At 42.4% G+C, this 18,862-nt stretch overlaps 1 protein-coding gene across 2 annotated transcripts in view; it reads left to right on the forward strand.

The window, feature by feature from the left end:
• Window positions 1-1,698: 1,698 nt before the first annotated feature.
• Window positions 1,699-18,862, forward strand: part of TTC28 (tetratricopeptide repeat domain 28) — a 121,152-nt gene continuing 103,988 nt past the window's right edge. The window contains exons 1-2 of one of the 2 annotated variants that reach the window (XM_027892053.1): window positions 1,699-1,782; window positions 8,724-9,002. In XM_027892053.1, the coding sequence (XP_027747854.1) occupies window positions 1,699-1,782; window positions 8,724-9,002 (363 nt within the window). The remainder of the gene's footprint in view (window positions 1,783-8,723; window positions 9,003-18,862) is intronic. The other variant, XM_027892054.1, reaches the window with a different exon arrangement.

Below are 18,862 nucleotides of genomic sequence, written 5' to 3' on the forward strand. Positions count from 1 at the left end.
ACACTTAGACTATTCAGTTGGGATTTAAAACTACCGAGGAAGCTTGAGGTGCTCTGGGCTTCAGGTAAAGCTCTACAGTAAATGCTGGGCTGTGCAGACTCGCAGCATCCTGCTCTGGGAGGGGGCTGCCAAAGCAAGAGTTACCATCTGCATGGTGTTTCTTAGATGTGTGTACTACCTTTGTTTCCCAGAGGAGGGACGAATAAGAGGAAACATGATAACAAATGATGAAAGGAAGTTCCTGCCAGGGAAGAGCCAGTAAATGAAATGAGAGAGAAACAGTTTTTAATTTGCTTGCCTGATAAGTGAAAATTTTCAACTGTGTACCTTTTACTAAAGGATATTAATTTTATTATTCACTGAGAGAACAGTTTAGTAATTCTGTTCTCAAATCTGCATCTTCTAGTTAAAGGCATCTACTGCAAGTTCATTTGGAAAAAAAAGACATGTAATGGCTTATGGACTAAACCCATGTCAGGTAGGAATGTGACATCCATGAGTCAGGTTTTCCCATATATGCCCATTGCAAAGGTCTTGTGTGTTTCGGTATAGTTGATATCAACCGTTGCTAATGATAAAATGCCAATTCTTATACACTGATATCTTTCTCAATGAATCAGATGGAGAACATCCATGGGCATTTGCATGGAAACAGCACCATTGGTTCTGATCCAGATTGGAATGCAGATACACTGGGATGCTAGAACAGATAAAGGCATGTCTGTCCTTGAGGATGTGCCCGTTCTCATGGACACCCATGACAGACTGGCTTATTTAGATTGAAATAGAAGACGCTTGTAATTTATTCCTCTATCTTTTTTTCTTTTTTTTTTTTTTTTTTACATCCTGCAGTTGTTAGATGATCTGTAAGTGCTTTGCTTGGATCCTTTCCTTGGGTCCTGACTAAGACCTGCTTTCTAATGATGTCTTAATTTTGATCTCCCTAATTTGATGACAAACCTTTGGGCTGCTGGCCATGTGTTCATAATTTTATTGCAGAAAGCTTTCTGAAGTTTCAGGCTCTTATATCTTTTTTCTGTGAAAGAGTAAGTTTGGGAGGCATTACTAAATTTCACTACAGTAAAGTGGCATCTGATTTTCACTTAGAGAAGAAATGATTATTTCTTTATTATGTATTATTCAGAGCACAAGAGTCTACAGCATAATCCATCTGCCTGTTCCTTTCAAGGGGCAGAAGGGGTCACAGCATTTGGAAGGTTTGGGCTAACCAAGGTGCTGAGCCTCGCTGTGCGCAGCCAGAGGGGAGTGTCGTGAGTGACCAGTGTCACAGCCTGCGGTGCGATGTGGAGCCCCGCTTACCCTCGAGCTCAGGCCGCCGCTGCCTTTGGGCAGACACAGCCGTATCCTCCGGGAGGACGGGGCCCATCCGCGGGGACCCGACCGCTGCTCTGCCGTGCGGCCCCTGAGGCCGGGCTCGCCCCCGGCCCCGACAGAGCCCGAAAGAGGGGCGGCTGAGCAGCCACCCCGGCCCCGGGGCCGCCCCGGCGGGGAGAGCCGGAGCTGCAGCCGCAGGACGTCCGGCGCCCCCGGGCGGGGGTGCCTGGGGTCCGGCCGGAGCCGAGCCCAGCCCCGGGGCGGGGCCGGGGCAGTGCCGGTCCCTCTGAGCCGGGCCCGGAACGTGGCGCCGGGGGCCGGAGCGGGATCGGCCCCCGGAGGAGGAGGAGGAGGAGGAGCGCGATGGAGCAACAGGCGCCGCCGCCCCCGCCGGGGGCCGTGGCGGGGGGCCGGGCTCGGCGGGAGCGGGACGCGGAGCCTGCCCGGGTGAGTTGACGCCGGACGGGCGGCGCTGGAGCGGCCGGGAAAGGCGGGAAGGAGCCGCCGGGCCGAGCCGGACGCGGGCGGCAGAGGGAAGTTGCGGGGCGGGGGGCTGTCCCGGCACGGAGCGGGAACACGGAGGGGGCGCAGGCCCGGCGGCCCGAGGCGCCGTGAGGGGCCGGGCGGCGGCGGCGGGGCAGCTCCCCGGCGGGGCTCCGGGGCCGCCAGGCCGAGCTCTCGGCTCCCTTCGCCACGGGCTCCCTGGGGGGCCGTTCGCGGCCCCGCTTTCTTTAGCCCCGGGCCCGGCGGAGCGCGGCGGGCGGGGGTCCCGGCGGGTCCTGCCGCGGAGCGGAGGGGCCGGGCCTGTCCCCGAAAGCCGGAGCGGGACCCGCGCGGGCTCAGAGCTCGGGTGTCGGCGCGGGCATTGTGCTCGCTCCGGGCGCCCCGGTAAGCAAACCCGAAACTTACCTCGTTAAAATCTCGAAAGTTTGACGGTGAATGTGTCAGGTGTACTTCGCAGCGCTACAGAGCTCCAGACCCTGCTGCAGTGGCACAGACAGACACCTCGGGCTGGCTGTGCCTCGGCTGGGCACGCCGGCCGCTGCGAAAAGTTTTCATGAACTCGATGGTAAGAGCTTTGTTACTGACAGAGCTCGGAATCTGGGGATTGGATTCAGTCCGTGCATCTTGGATGACAGCAAATGTCATGAATGTGGCTCTGCCCATGCACTGGCACTGAGTGGCGATCAAGGGCGAGAGCTATTATCCCAGTCAGCAGCCTGCACTCCTGTACTTTGATGTTGTAGCCATAGAGATGCTACTGGTTGTCCCCAGTGAACAGAGAGTTGAAACAGCTGGGTGCCTGTAACTTCTTGTCCTTGTCCTTTTTTTTCTTGGAGCTGTTCGTGTTTATTTTTGGATGTCTTTCTCTTTTCTTGGAGGTTTTCATAATCCTAGATAATACCATCCCTTCTCTGCTTTCTTCTGAGGTGGAACAAGAACTCTTCAGGTGCTAATGGAACCCTTTATAGGCTCTTTGAAAAGGGCTTATTGATAAGTCAATGAGTGGGTGTAGCTTGAATGTTAAAAGATTTTTGTCAGCAGTAGGGTTCCCTTTTTGGGAGGAGGGTGTTGTGTGACCTAAACACACAGTCACATGTTCTTGGAGGTTCTAGGTTATACTAATGTATAAGACTACTGATGATTATTAGTGATAATCATCATTAATGATTATTGTTATTTGTATGTAATCTGTACAATCCAAATCTCAGTTTTCAAGAGGTGGAATCCTCTGCTCCAGCAGTCTGTGTGTGTGGATTTCTGTTGGAAATGGATCAAGTCTTCTTTTCTGGCTGCTTCCCTGTATCCCATTATCCCCCTCTTGACTGAAACAGAAAACCTTCCTTGTCCAGTGCTTGTCCTTTCCTCCCTGCCTGGATACCAGTTGCCTCCATGACAACTGGGCATGTCCATACTCGAGATGGAGCTTTGTAGTGAGAGGTTGCAGGTACCTGTTACCTGCGTATCAGTGGGTGCTGGGGTTGCCTGTGTGCTGGCAGACCAGCAATTATGGTGGTACATGTTCCTTCGGAGACAACAGCTGGACTCCAGGAGTGGAATGGTTTGTTGCAAAACCCAGGGAGCAATAGCCCTGCTGCTCTAACAGGTGTTCCTCGAGTGAGGTTCCTGTTCAGGCCTGGCTTTTGCTGCATTCCTGATTCATCACTCCCTCCCTTCTGGCTCTGTCTCCCTGTGGCTCACTGATAGGCCAGAGGGACAGGTGTTTTCTCATTGATAATTTGCAATTAAATTATTATTGATAATAACTAAATTGAGTATTTTGGGCTCCCTTTAGCTTATGCTAACTCTCTCTTTTATGTTAATGATAGATCTCTTCAAGCTCAGTGCTGGTACATCTCAATTGCTTCTCATTTTTAAAAGAAGATTTAGAAAAAAACTTTTTCTATAGGAAATTTTGTATAAGCTCCAGTTAAAAAAAATCTATTTCCTTCCTGTTGATAAGTTCATAGTGAAACTGTTTTTGTCTCCAATTACAATGCAAAATCAAAGTAGTAAAATATTTGCAGAACAATATGCTCCAGAAGGTTAGACATATATTCCATTAGGAAATTTATTAAAATGTGGGGGTTTAGTAGAATAGTGCTGTAAATTACGATTTTATGTTCAAGTTGTTTGTTCTTTTTGATTTATTTATACTTTTAAACAAGTTGTAGCTTTTTTTATGATGTATGATTTTCTGTGAAAATCTAAAAATTCCTTATAGAATTTGGTGAGGTTTTTTTTTATTTTGAAGTTTGACTTTTATTTTACCTCATACTTCGTGAAACTCTAACCTGGAGTTTTATTTCCCCTATAATGTAGATTTATCAGAGGAAATTGAAGCCTGGTCTGTCAGGACGGTATTTACTGGCACTGGTGGGAGTGCTTCAGGCTACAGGAGCTGTGAGGTGCGATGGCCTGACAACTGCACAGGGTCGGTGCTGAATGTTAAACTCTCAGGACACTGAAAATGGCAGAAGCAGCAGAAGTTTGTAGGGTTTCCTTCATACTGCTGCTGATGTGGAGAAGGTGCCTATAGCAGTGCTAAAGGGTGCTGGGAGGTGGCCCAGGGTTTGTTGTCGTAGAGGCTCCAAATCGAACAGGCAATTGCAGCCACTATTCCACTGACAGAGCCGTGTCCCCAGGGGCTGTTCTGCCCTGTGTCTCCTTTCCCTGCCGGTTTGTCGGGGGATAGGCTGGGTCACTGCCCAATTTGCTGACGTCCCACCTCTGGGGGTGTTTGTATTGTGTTGCAGCAATTTAAGGAAATGTTTTCTCCCGTCTGTGAAGATGTGCTCCCAGCAACACTTTGTAGCAACTTCTGGAGGCAAAAGCCAGTTTAGAAAAGCCTGTCAGCCTGGGCAGCTGTTGAGCACATCTGTAGTGGCTTAATCTTTCAGTTTTGGTGGCATTTCATTTCTTTCCACACTATTTCTGTTAAAGTTCTGCTCTGATTGGGGAAGGTTGCGTGTGGCTTGGCAAGGTTTTGTGTCTGTTCAGGAGCATGGTACAGCCTGGCTGAAGTGCTGGCTACTGGGAGGTTACGGGGGCAGACTTCATGTGCTTTATTTGTTCTTGGACTCTTGTTGAAGCCAGTTTCTATTACAGGAAAACAATAATACCCCAGAATATGGACTGAAAAACATAAAATCGTTTTACAGATTAAAATACAAGATGATGTAGAGATGTTTTCATAGAAATGGAAGTTCAGTTACAGGTTTAAGCTGATTTTGGAAACCTGTATTTAGCATAAGTTACAGTCACTCTTTTTTTCAGAATCCACTTGGAATGCCTGTTTTTCTGCTTAGCTCTACATTTTTCCTCTTTCCGATGCTTCATGAAAGTATCTTGGGCTATTTAGATAATTTAAAACATAAACAATGCTACATATCACACCTAAAGTTTTGTGTTTTTTTTTAATTATAAAGAATTTTCTTTGGAAAGGTGTCTTAATTATGGACTTGCCAATCAAGACATCATCTATATGAGGCATATTTATTTGGTTTTATAGCATTAAGTAAGAGGGATTACGTGCAAACAAACAAGCTGAGTTGTGAAATTGGTTCTCTGATTAAGTGTTCTCTTCGCTCTGTTGTACCACATTGTTTTCCCTTGTCCTCTTGTCTTGGAAAAGAGTCTGGATTTGCTGTTATCTCTTCTCATTCATTTTCGTGGAACTCACTGGGAATCTGCTCCCCATGGCTTTCTGGATAGCAGTGTGCTCTTCAGGCAGTCACATGTTTCAGTGTGTATGGGCACTGCTTTTATTTGGTGAAGGTTCTGTAGAGGCAACTTAAGTTTAGCAAGTTTGACCTGGGAAGATCCTCTTCTGTGCTTCATTAGAACCTTTTTTGTTCTGCTGCTCTAAGAAACTTCTTCTTTAGCATTGGTTTAGTACAGGACGGCATCTTCTGTAACAAAATGTTGGGCAGCCCAAGTTTGTGTATTGCCATTACCTTCCACTATATTAGCAGAAGAGCAGTGTTAACTGGGAAGCAGGAATGACTTTTTAATGAGTACTTTTTCTGTGTTGGTACCATCATCATAATCTTTTTTTTATTTGTGGTTTGAGTGCCAGAGTGACTCAGTTTTACTGTTCTGTGGTTTTTATTTTTACCTAATGATGTTCTACTGCCTTACGTAGTTCTTATGATCGCAGGAATTAAATAATGGCATATTCCACAGATTACCATCATAGTTTCCTTTAAAATAGTTTCCTTTTTCTTCATGAGATTATTTAGTGTCACAGTATATTAGGGGCAGAAGCCATTTCACTTGAACTGAGAAGATGTCTGCTCTTGGATTCCCTTCCTTGTTACAGCCTCACAGTATGCTTCTGGAAGCACCTTTAACACTTTTGTGTGATTATTTGTTTGTGCGTAATAAACTGCCAGAAAAGACAGCTGTTGTTGGACTTGTCTCACTGGTGCTCCTTGAGGTTGTGCCCTCACAGAGGCCCTGCTACCAAGGGCTCGGTGGCTCTTGGTTGGCCTGGGCAGGCTGGTCCTGGGCAAGCGGCTCTGCTGGGCTGAGAGCACAGTCCTGTGGTGAGAGCGAGGTGCCCCTGCTGAGCCCTGAGCTCTCCAGGGGGATGTGGCTGTGCCTTCTCGCCAGGCCAAGCTTCCTGCTGGAGGCAGTTACTGCATCTGGGAAGGACTCTGTTTCCAGAAGTACCTATCTTCTAAACAACTTGAGTTCATGACTAGTTGTGGTGCGGCTTGTGGAACCTGCAGTCGTTCACTCTGAATGTGATAAAAGAATGGGAACTGTACTTGGTCTTTGTCAGAGACCAGGAAATACACTGAGAGGGAGATGGCAGCTACCTTTAAAAACACTTGGGGAAACTGCTGCCCCTGGCACCTGGGTACTCACCAGCCCCATTTCCTGCAGTACCTCCAGCCCTTCTGGTGACAAATTCTCTTTCTCAGGGTTTCCTCATCTTTGTGTTCCAACACCTGCCCATGCAGTAGCTGCTGAATCTTCATATTCAGTTCTTCAGATCACAGCAAACTCTCCATGTTCAGATGCTCACGGATGTGTGAGTTATTGCACTACTTGGACAAAACAAGATGTTCATCTCTAACCATTTCTGTGGTTGCTCAAAACAAGAGCCGTTTCCCTGCGGGTACTAGGGAATATACGAAGTTGCTGTTTGTACACTTGATTGAAGTAGCAGAAGTAGTATCTGGTGCATTTAAAGATGTACTGCACATGGTAGGGATTTTTGAGGATGCAGAAATTTGCTTAAATTGTTCATAATGATAATAATATTATAGTGATAATCATAACAAAACTTACATAATAGCTTGTATTAGCAAGAATATAAAAAGCAACTACACAATGAAATGAACAAAGTGTTTGGTTAAGTCTGCTGTAAACAGGACAAGACACAGTACATCTGCTGGTGCAAGGGAGATTTGGGGTGCTTATTAGGAAACATATTTTGATTATGAAAATCCTGAAGCAGTGTAAGGAGATTGCCTGAGTAAAACACAGAATCTCCTTCAATAGAGAAGTTTAGAAAAAGTTTGAATAAACACCTGTCAGAAAAGAATGAGTATAGTAATGAGAAAAATAAGAAGTCAGTAGTTTCTAACTTGATGCCTTTCTGTTGTTATTTGACTTAAGGAAGGAAAAAAAAGAAAAGTCTGTTGACAAATTGATGCTAGAGACAGGATGTCAGTTCGCAGCTTGCTTCCCTTTCCACCTTTATAAATAAGCCTCAGCTGGCTCTGGTAATATATTTAAGCTCCGCAGTTGTTGTGGTAACAATATGTGATATTCTTAACCTTTTTTCAGTCTGCAGGGCTAAAACTAGATGACACCAGTCTTAACTATAGTAGTCTAAACCTTTAATGAATATTTCCAAATACTTTGTACGTTACTGTATGTATTGGGCTGCCTGTTGCCAGGTATGATCACTGCGCAATTCCCAACTGCCTTGTGATCAGAGATGGAGAAAGATGATCTTGATGAGTTCCTGAGAGTCCTTGGGAGAGAGTAGGGTTTGCTTGACAGAAGCAGTTACTGACTACAAAGGACTGGCTGAGGAAAATATGGAATGTAGAAAGTTAAATAAGGAAAAAGAGTGTACCAGAATGAATAGGACTAGGACTTTCTACAGCTCACTTTAAATAATAATATTTATAATTAGAAGGCAAACAAATTGTCTCTATTATTTTGTGTTGCCTGAGGTTGTCAGTCTGGGAAGGTGGCTCTGGCAACAAGTGTTCTGTTGCTAAAATAAATTTCATGTTCCACTAGTTTCTGTGCGTATACCTGGTTCCAAAGACTCACCTTTCCCTTCCCTTTATGAACCATTTTTAGCTGCAGGTAGCTGGATGTGGAGGTTTGTGAGCAGATGTACCAGTGCAGGTTCTTTGGTTTGAAGAGGATTTATATGTTCTTCCATTGTCTGTGCATGCATGTGCGTCTGTGTAATCTGCATATCAAACTTCTGACGTACCAGCTTCATCTTCACATTCACACCTGCCACCTGTTCAGAGAAACTTCTTTACCTGGCAACTGTGCGTAGTGCCCTAGAATCAAATAGTGTGGCTGAAGAGGAAAACACTTGTGTGTGGAATGCAGCATATGTAAACAGACTACAGCTGCTCCTGTGTCTAGAAGACATCCTTCAGAGGGATTGATATGTTTTGTAAGACTTTATCCTGTTACTTTTGTACCCTCAAAAAGAGATATTAATAGATAAACAATGTACTTTTTTTAAGAATCTGATTCTGAATTCATACTTTGTTCTGCAGTGATGCTTGTGGCTTTAATTTCTGCTGCACAGTTTGTAATAGTTTGATTTTTTTTTTTCCCTTCCATTTTTGGAGTAGCGTTTCTTAACACTAACATATAATTTCTCCCTTTGCCCCTCCCAGATTTCTTTCTTTGGATCAAAATCTCTTGGAAGAAAAAGTCCTGACAGTCCCATGTTGAGCAAAGCTGAGTTTGTTGAGAAAGTTCGCCAGAGCAACCAGGCTTGCCATGACGGCGATTTCCACACGGCAATCGTGCTGTACAACGAGGCCTTGGGGGTGGACCCCCAGAACTGCATCCTCTACAGCAACCGCTCGGCAGCCTACATGAAAATCCAGCAGTATGACAAGGCCCTGGATGATGCAATCAAAGCAAGACTTCTGAATCCCAAATGGCCAAAGGTATGGAAGTGTATTTGTCTTCTGGGGAAGGAATAACTCCTGTGGTGTTATTGCTGACGTATGTAACACCCAGTGTAAACAAGTGCATGTTCTTCTGTACCAAAGTCTGGTTTTGCTAAAAGCTCCAGATAATAATATATTTTGTGTTTAAAAGTTGTTTGACTTGAATTACCTGTTGGGTATTAAACAGTTTTCTGTGTAAACATACTGTTCCCCAATGGGATCATGCTACTATTTTACTGTTCTAACCCAGCATGGTTTCTGGGTTGTGAAGACCAGACATCTGTTTTAGTGTTTTAACGTAGTCATCATTCGTCAGCATCCAGGAACATGTGGTTGCAAAACTCTGAGAGGTATCATGGAGATTCTTATTAGTTATGGAGCGATAAGGCCTCCCAAATAGTGTTCAAAGATTGTTTGTGTGTAGTAAATTTTGGATAAACATTTGAAGAAATATGTATCTTGGCATTCTCACTTAGACCTGACTATGCAAGGAAACATTTGTAAGGAGTAAATGGTGTTGGTTGGCTCTTCCTTCTGGGCTTGCTTCCCACCAGCTGCCATTGATTGCTCCAGGAGCTGCCTCTCCTTGGCTAGCCTGGGGCCAGCCCTTCACATACTAATCAATTTTAGCAGCATCTGCTCCAGATTCCATTTCTGCTGTCAATCCCTCACATAACCTTAGTAGCCACTTCAACTAAAGGTGCAGTTTAAGAGCAGGCTCATCACCCAGGTGCCTCTCCCCAGAAGGTAGAGCAGGTAGCAAGCATATGTTTTTGTTTTTGTTATTTTTTCGTTGTTAACTGGTTTGTTTTACTGAATGCCATAAAAGGCTTCACATATATTTGTATGAAGGACTGTGTTTAAGAGAAGAAAACTTCATTGCTGTCATTAAACTCTAGCTATCCAGGTCAGTTGACTTCAGGAAGCTAAGGAGTATAAAAGCCAGGGTACCTGTGCTCAGTTTTGTATCCTGGTTCTGACAGTGATTTACTATAGAGCTGACTTAGAAGAAAAGTTGTGAAAAGGTTTCATAAAAGAATACTTTCAAAATGCCAGTCATAGGAGTATGACACCCTTTGGAAAAGATTGGAAAAGACCTATGGATCAAAGCAGAAGATAAGATGGAAAAGATTTACGAGCTAAAAATCTGTGTTAAATGAAGGCATTACTAACCATCTGTTTAATACAGAAATAATAGAATATGTATTGATGCAATACTAAGGTGAAATATTAAAAAAATCCCCCAAACATTCTTAATATAAAATAGTAATAAAAGAAGAGACTTTCTTCAGGTATACTATATCCCTGAGTTAAAAGCACTGTTTTGATTCTAGTTCTGACCTTAAGCAAACTCTGTTTTCTTTGTTTATTTTATTTTTATAAAAAGTCAGGAGATGCTTTTACAGAACATTTCGAGCCTCATTGGTGGAAAAAAAAGACTGGAAGACCCAAATAGTGGTGCTATGATGAGATGGCATCTGTTCTTGTTTTACTGGGTCAGTGTGTAAAGGATATCTTGTTCTGTGATACATTATGTTCATATACTTTGGAAGTTGCTCTCAGTCCGCAGTAGGAGAGTCAATGTAGCTTTTCCAGGTGTCCTGTCCTATATAAAGCTCACCCCCAGTCCCTGGTTGTATCTTCCCTTTTGTCTTCACAGTGATACCTTTAGTTTGTCCGTGCCTCACACACTTTCCTCTTTTCTCTCAAACCATCAGAATCCCATTTGGAATCTTATCTCTGGTTTTTAACTTTAATGATCCAGTGTTTATTTTCATCAGTATTTTGCTTCAGGGGCTGTGTCTTGGCCATGTCCTCTGTGTCCACAGGTGAATTACAAGTCTAATCTGATCTTTTGTTGTCGTGCTTCTTTTAAGACTTTGTATGTAGAAATAGATTTTTGATTTCACTTGGGTAGGTGCAGTAATAACATAAACATGAAATGAATTTCTCTTCAAGGCCTTTCATTAGCTGGATTGAAGGTCAAAAAGGTGTTGACAGAAATTATATGTAGAGGCTGGAGTCTGACTGCACTGCCTTTGACACAGTTGTGATAGAAGTCTCATAATAAGGGCTTGGCTGGGAGCGTGGCTTGGCTTTTATTTAGAAAGGAACCATTGTGCTGCTACAGTAATTGAGATAATGAAAACCCACAGCTGAATGAACTTTTTTTTATCCTCTCTGTGTTCATTCCACTGGAGTTATGATTTTCACACTCTTCTGCATAGTACTTCCTTTGAATTGTTGTTTCCACAAATCATCTGTAGTGACTTATGTTTTAGAACAGAATAAAAATTTTTTGCCAAACTCTGTCATTAATTTGTCAGCTCCACAGTGAGGGTAACTGTTGGCTTAAGATATCTGTATCTACAGTCTGAGGCCATTCACTGCCACTGTCTTCATTCTGTGTCATGAATTTATGTTAGTTTGGTGAGGACTGGTTGCTTTAGTTGCTGAATCTGACTGTGCCAGTCTCATTCCAAGGTCGTTTCTCCTGTCAGTGTTCTTTCTCAAGCCTTCTCTGTCTTGTTTCTTCCCTTGTGGATTTGTTAATTTTTCTTCACGTGCTCTTTCTTATTCTTTCTTATTCCTATTTTTTTCCTTGGTTTTCCAAATAATTTATCTAATAAATCAGCTCTTTTTTTTTATTAGACCCCTGGAGTCCTGTCACTGGTCCCCACAGAGCAGAGACCAGTGCCTGCCTGTCCTTTTCCCCTCAGGAGGAAGTTGTAACTGTAGTGAGGTGTCCCCTTATTTTTGTCCCTCTTCCCACTTTACTAACAAGTAAATAGAGTGGTCACCCTCCACCCTGTGAGGTTGGGTTTGCAGTGTCCCTACACAGCACAGGCATGATTATTTTCTTAAGTGTGGGTGTGTAACTTGTCAGTTTGAGACAATAGGACGGCTCTGTCTGAAGTTTAAAACTGAAGTTATATATGTAAATATCAAAGTTGCTTTACAGATTTTTTTAAGTAATAATTGATTTTTATTCATAGAGAAGAACTGGGAAGATTGAAACTTCCACATGCAAAATCTAAGCGAGTTTATTAATTAGCCAGAAGAGGGAGCTGAGCAGGGACAGCTGGTATTTGGTTTGAAAGGCCTAAGTTCTAAATACAGAACCTGACTTCCTCTCACTTAGGAAGCTGAACAATTAATTTGAATGCAGGTTTTTTTGAGACTTGTACTATTAAATCTAAATTTCTTTGTTTCTTTTCCTCCTTATTGTGGGTATGTAGTGTGTTAATTCTTACTTTTTTTTTTAAACTATCAGGATTTACAATGATTATGAGAAATATCACAATCCTATGTGTGCTTGAAATAAATATGTTTTCCCTCTTTAATCAGGCCTATCGTTAAGCTGATTTTTTTTCTCAGAGGATGGCAATCAAAAACAAAACAAAAAATGTTGTGAAACAAAACTGTGAGAGAAGACAATGTAGAAGTTGAGAAAATGGTTGTTCTTGTTGTGGCTGAAAGTCATCCTCTTAACATCCCCACCCCCAAAATCTGTCTTTAAAGCATTAGTTAATATGGAGTAATAAGCAAGTATGTTTATAGAAATGCATCTGCTTATCTATGCAACTCCAGACATGAACGATGAGACAGTGATTGCAGGCAGAAACGGCAGATCTCTTGCAGACCAGAATAACTTGCTGTGTGTGGCTGGAAAGTGTTTGTTACAACAGTATATAAACCTATTTGTAGGGTTTGTCTGAGAGGGCTGGCTTGTGAGTCCTGCTGTTTGAAAAATATTTTGTGTACATGTCACCGAGAAATGCAAAGATAACAGAATATTTCAGGAATTATGTTGTGTTTTGAGAAAACCCTAGAGGCAAATCAGATCAAGCTCATTTTGTTCTTTGATTTCCCACTGAACAGTTTTCTTTGTTTTGCTGTTGATGATACTCTAGAAAATTTTTATTCTATTTCTCTTCATAGCCGTGCAGCCTTAGGCATGGTATGTGAAAATTGAGGGATATATATTCTGTCACTCTGACGCTTGAACAGTCTCTCCTTAGTTCTTGCTGATTTGGTGATATTTTTAAATCTTCACATTATAGGCAAAAAATATGTTGTAGCTTAAATGGTTTAAAATTGTACCTAATTCTGTGCTAAAATGTAGATTTCATTACCAGGTAGAGTGCTGGTCTCAGTGCTGTGACATCTAAGACAAAGGTACGAATGGCCTGCTGCTACTGAACAATTAATTGGGTTTTGACATTGATTTATTGTTTCAATCTCCTGACAGAAAAGTCGTTCATTAACAGGAGATGGAATGACTTTGTCAGATTTGAATACTTTTGGCTAATAGGACATTCTCAACCAAAGTTAAATGGAAGCAAGAATCACAAAGATGGATGTTTTCAGCATTCTGAGGGGTACCTTGATTTTATCTGATTTCTGTGTTCAGTGTGAGTAGAAGGACTGGGAGTGGTGTTTGAGGAGCAGTGTTCCCTGGAAAGCACAGTGGGTTACTGCATGAAGGGGGGGCAAGTCAGCAAACAGATTTGAAGCTGAGGGTTCAGTAATGGTCTGTGAGTATTGCAACTGTTCAAGCCACTGACCAGGGAAAAATGTTATTTCTTAAAACAGTGCTACCTTTTCATATCGACCTGGTTTAGAGTTGCAACGTCTTTTAGAGAAAAGGTGAACAGTCTGGGAGAATGTAGTTGATGCAAAAGGAATGCCCCCTGCATATGTAGTCTGAAGGTAACTAGGAAGAATTACACCACTTTTCATCAGGCACAAGTTTCTCGTGCGGTCTCTGTCTCTCTTAATTTAAAATCAATTGTCTCAATTTAAAAATGTGACTCTGTAGGTGTAGATGGAGAAGAAATCTGAAAGGAGGAAGAAGGGGAATTGTGAGCCGTGAGGCCTTTGGGTGTTTGCAGTGCAAGAGGTGTTTAGATGTTGTCATCTAATTGTAGCGGAATTGAGCAGAATAGCTGGCACTGGTATTTTGTTAAGTGACTCCAGCTGTCAGTCATGTGACCAGGCCGTTTACAAGTAAAAGGGACACTTGGTCCTCTTGCAGTTCTCCTTTGACAACGTACCCTCCTGTGCTCTAGCAACCTGTAGCGACCTCAGAGTTTCTCAATGAACTGCAAGCAGAGTGCCCACCCTCGGTCGCATGTAAAAGTTTTGAGCAAAGAATGTGACTTGACCACATAACTTTTTTCATGAATAGACCTCTTGTTTTTAATTTGATGAGCAAGGAACTTTCCAGTCCTGTCCTCCAGCTTACAATCTGTCTTTAATTTGCAGAAAGTTGCATTCCAGTTTTTCAGACATAAAACCGTTTAACAGGCTTTTTTGACTTTGCTAGAACTTGCTGTGTTATGTTATTGTGAGATTTCTGCATTTGTTTCTGTCTTTTTGTGTCTCAGAATCAGAGCATAGTTGAAGTTGGTTTATTTAGTTGGTTTTGAAGGACGGAGACTCCACAGCCGCTCTGGGCAACACGTTCCAGTGTTTGCCCATTTCCTCTTGTTCATTCCCTGGCTACCACTGAGAAGAGCCTGGGCCTGTTCTTTCATTGTCCCCCACCAGGCACTGATGCCCATTAGTGGGGGACTGAAACCTTCCCTTCCCCAGGTTAAACTGGAGGTGGACCTAGCACAGCTGCACACTCTTTCTGCAAACTTTCAAAGGTCAGGCAGGGAGTCTGGGAAATATTGTTTAATCCAGGACCCACATCCCAGTCACAGGATGATCCTTTTCTCTGTGTCAGGTGTTTTTCCAATTAGATATTTAATTATTGAGCATCATGTAGTTTTTTGACAGCTTTATGGAGTTAATGTTTTTCCCAATACTTAAGTTCACTGGAGAAGTATTCCATTCTGCGCACCAGAAGTGATGGTTATGGCCTCGCTCGGGGGAAAGCTGCTGTGCAGGTAAGATGTGTATGTTCTTCTTTCCCTCAATTCATAAAATTGCAGAGCAGTAGCAGTACAAAATAGGAACAGAGGGCAGGGACACAGTGGATGGATGACACTATACTTATTTCATCCTGAAAAAAAATACTTTCACTTGTAAGGGTTGTCTTTCTTAGATAAATATACAGGAAAAATTGCTCCTTTCGAAGAAATTGGCTTACTGCCTTAGAATTTGAAAACCTTACAAAGGTACTTGAGTGTCAGCATGCAACAAATCAACACAGTTTTTCCAAGCATTTACTGTAGGGTTTCATTATTCCTTTCTTTGTTTTCTGGAACCATTTTGTATATGGAATAAAGCAACATAAAATTTTCTTTTCTGGAATTGACTGGCATTTTTTCTTCTAAGTCTAAGTGCTGTAATGTAAATTCGTCTCCTGGAAGGTGCTAGTTTTTTACTCCATAGTTTTCTTGCCACTGGAACTACTTATGCTACTATGCAGGAATGGTATAGTGGCTTTTATTCCTCTTATGTCTGAATATCTAAAGCACAAATGCAGAAATAATTCTGAATTTCAAAAATGATGCTTGATCTGCAAGGCTGGTAGTTAAGAAATTCTATCTTGTATGTAACCTACTCATTGAGATTTGAGCACATTGCAACTGGATAGCATTTTAAGAAATTTGGACTGTCTTCTTTTATTTACACAGTATGGGTTTTGTTCCCCATGGTTTTAGAATAAAACCTTGGCATGTAGCGGTACCTCTTTTTCTCATCTCCCCAAACCCTGAGGAGTTAGTCACCAGATGACTTTTCTGATCAATTTTCAGCTCTTCAGTGATTTGTTTTTTCAGTTTTATTATTCTTAGAAATGATATATATATTCCTCGTCTTTACTCAGTGTACGAGGATTGGTCTTCCTCATCTTGGAGATGAATGTTAATATTATCATAGTGGTGATTCAGTCTGAAGTTGTGGAATTGTGGAGGGTTGGAGTGATGTGTGGAGTGATGAGCGAAGCACATCAGAGGGCGCTCTGTGCTCGAGGGTTCAGCGGGGACTGGGATCTCATTTCAGCTGTGTGCCTATATTCTCATTTTTTACATACTTCTGAATGGTATTTTGTTAGTTTCTTTCCACAGTCTGTACTGTTCATGCTGCCTTTTCTGTTTGTTTGACATCAGGCTGGGATGGCTGGCGTGGCAGTGCTCACAGCTCTGGCTCCCGAGGCTGCAGTGGGTGTCACTGATGCTCAGCAGCGCAAGGAGAGCGGCTGTTCCACGTTGTGCTTTCTGGACTGGTTTGCTTTGCACTCACGTTGTCAATACACATTTGGGTTTCTTTGTGTTGTAATTGTTTGCTCTATTTTTGTTAACCTAGTACCCATAAGCCCCTTATTCCCATTTATTTTTCCTGTTGCTATATTTATATTATGAACTGCTTTGATTAATCAAATCACCAACAATCACGTTTCAGATGTGTTGGTTTTGTTCTGCAGCTAATAGTCCTGTTTTTATTAGGCTTTGCTATCCTGGATTTGTCCCAGCTCTCTGAATTGATGCTGTAGTTCTGGTTGCCCAAGGACTAGAATTTGACCAGCACAAGGGAGACTGTCTAGGATGTTGTAGATTATAAGGACTGCAGTGAGCTCTCCTCTCCTTTGAGAGCTGCCCATAGGTGTCTGTGTGGCAATAAAGAGCAGGAGGGGATTTGAGGGGATTCAAGGATGTGGGACCTGTTTTTTCTGTAAAAGACAGGAATGCTCTTGCATACCTGAATTTCTTGTTTGGGTGTACAGGCTGATACGTCATGACATGTCTGGACATCACTGGATCCTCATCACAGACCTGTAAACTCAACCAGTCTCTGAGGGAATTAGATGAAATGGAGAGTTTGGGAGAACAAGCAGACAGGAAAAAATACTAAAAATGGAGAAAGCAGGAAATTGCTTTGACTAGCAAGTCAGTAGGAAGCACTCAAGGATACCATTTACACAGTTTGCTGCACTGTGCCAAGGGCAAGAAAACCCAACCAATTAGCGGGGGCTTTGCTGAGAGCTACCTGACAGCTGAATATGTCCATGGCTTCATGTTGTGCCCTCCTGGCCTCTCGGTGCCAGCAGGGGTTTGTTCAGGTCACGTTGCTCCTGCCATCTCAGCTCCCTGTAGCCAACGTCGGATGTGAAGTGTCAGCGATCGTGTACAAGTAGGAAATGCAGCACAGGGATAATTGCTGCATTAAGCACAGGCATTTTCTGAGACAAGAGCATGATGACAGTTCAGACTAATGAAAACAGGGAAGAGATTTGTAGCAATTCTTTTTATTTCTATAAACCTATTGTTGTCTGAGTCACTGCTCTGATTGTTTCTGAGGGTGCTGAGGTCTGAACTGTCGGACAAAGCAGGTGATGTTTCCCTTTTACATCTCAGTGCGTGATCTCTCCCTTGCTCCAAAGGGAAAATTATAAAGCCCCTTCTGTTATATGGAACAACAGGAATAAATTACTGATAGTTTTGCTATTATCCACTAATAGAGCATTTGCCCCATAAGTTTAAAAGAAAGGTTGAACAATACTGTAATTTCTGTCATATAGTGAATAGACACTCTAGTTTCAATTTTATTTTCTGAGTTTAAGTTAGTTTTGAACTCTTTCCTTCTTCCCTTCAATCTGGAATGTCAAGTTTCTGTCCAGGAAGTCAAATAACTGAATTTCTCCAGAAGTTATTAGAAGTCTATCATAAATACCTGATTTTTATGCTCTTCAGTGCAGTTATTTTTGTAATTTCTGATGACTTTTCCAGAAGTTGGCAGTGGTATGCAAATTCCTATATTGCTTTTTTCATTCTAAAGCTGTTGAGGAGCCAGCTCATAGAAATAATAGGTCATATGAATATTGATGTATATAAGAAAGTATAATAAAGGCATCCTTTTCCTTAGTATCCAGTATTTGAGACTATTGTCCCCAGGCTGAGTATATGATGGTTTTTGTTAGTCTTGCCATGGGCATTGGTCTGTTCCATGTGCATGATAGACCTGTAAATGAAAACTATTCCTTTGTTTTTTCTTGTGTTAGAACTAATACAGTGCTCACTTCCCCTAGTGGAAACCCTATTTTTTTATTTGGACAAATGTTAAATTTATGGTTTTATGATTCATTTTTAATGGACTTCTTCAAAGATGTATACCAAGCCCTAGATATTCTGGATGATAACAAAGGGAGACTGTACTTTGATGAAACCGTTGTTAATAGAGGCTCATCTCATATGGGAAGTGGAAAGAAACCTTCTTGAAACACTGCATTAAATATGTACTTCGAGCATAATTTTCCATCCTTTTTCAGGGTGAAAAAGGAGGTTTTAATTTTTGCCATGATTTGTGTAGTCAGTATTTTACTCACTGTGGCTATCTGCTTGCAGGGTTTTATCCTTCACATTGCATGAAAAGCAGTGCAAGACAGAGCAGAAAGGGAATTGTGAGTTATTGTATAAAATGCTTGAGCAAGATGATTTTATGAACCCACGTCCTCACAAGCACTAGGACAGATGTATCACAGAGTCATAGAATCATACTTCTGCCTCTTAGAAACTCTGTTCCCTTCAGGTGATAGCTGGTGTTGGCTCTTCCGTGAGAAGAGCCGTGCAGGATCACACTGAAGGGCCTCACTGTGGAGTTTTAGCTCTGGTTTGTCTGAGATGTTTAAGGAAACAGGATCTGTGAGGAATGTTTTCCTAGCAAACATGTCTGACAGCTGCCAGAGATTCAGGGGCTTTGTGTCCTGGAGGTTATACCTGAGCTGTTGTATCTACATTATCACTGATGGACTTCTCCTCAAGAACTGAATTGCTAAGCCCATTTGTCCTGTAGGACCATAACATCTAGTAGAATTCAGTTTCATGGTTTCTCTAAATGTGTGAAAAAGCTAGTAAAATGTGGTTTTATTTCTGTTGCCATGGTAACAATGAGGTTGTATTTGCTGG

Source organism: Empidonax traillii, unplaced genomic scaffold (genome assembly GCF_003031625.1).
Source record: "Empidonax traillii isolate 1590-97213 ecotype Southwest subspecies unplaced genomic scaffold, ASM303162v1 scaffold338:size1951571, whole genome shotgun sequence".
Taxonomy (NCBI): Eukaryota; Metazoa; Chordata; class Aves; order Passeriformes; family Tyrannidae; genus Empidonax; species Empidonax traillii.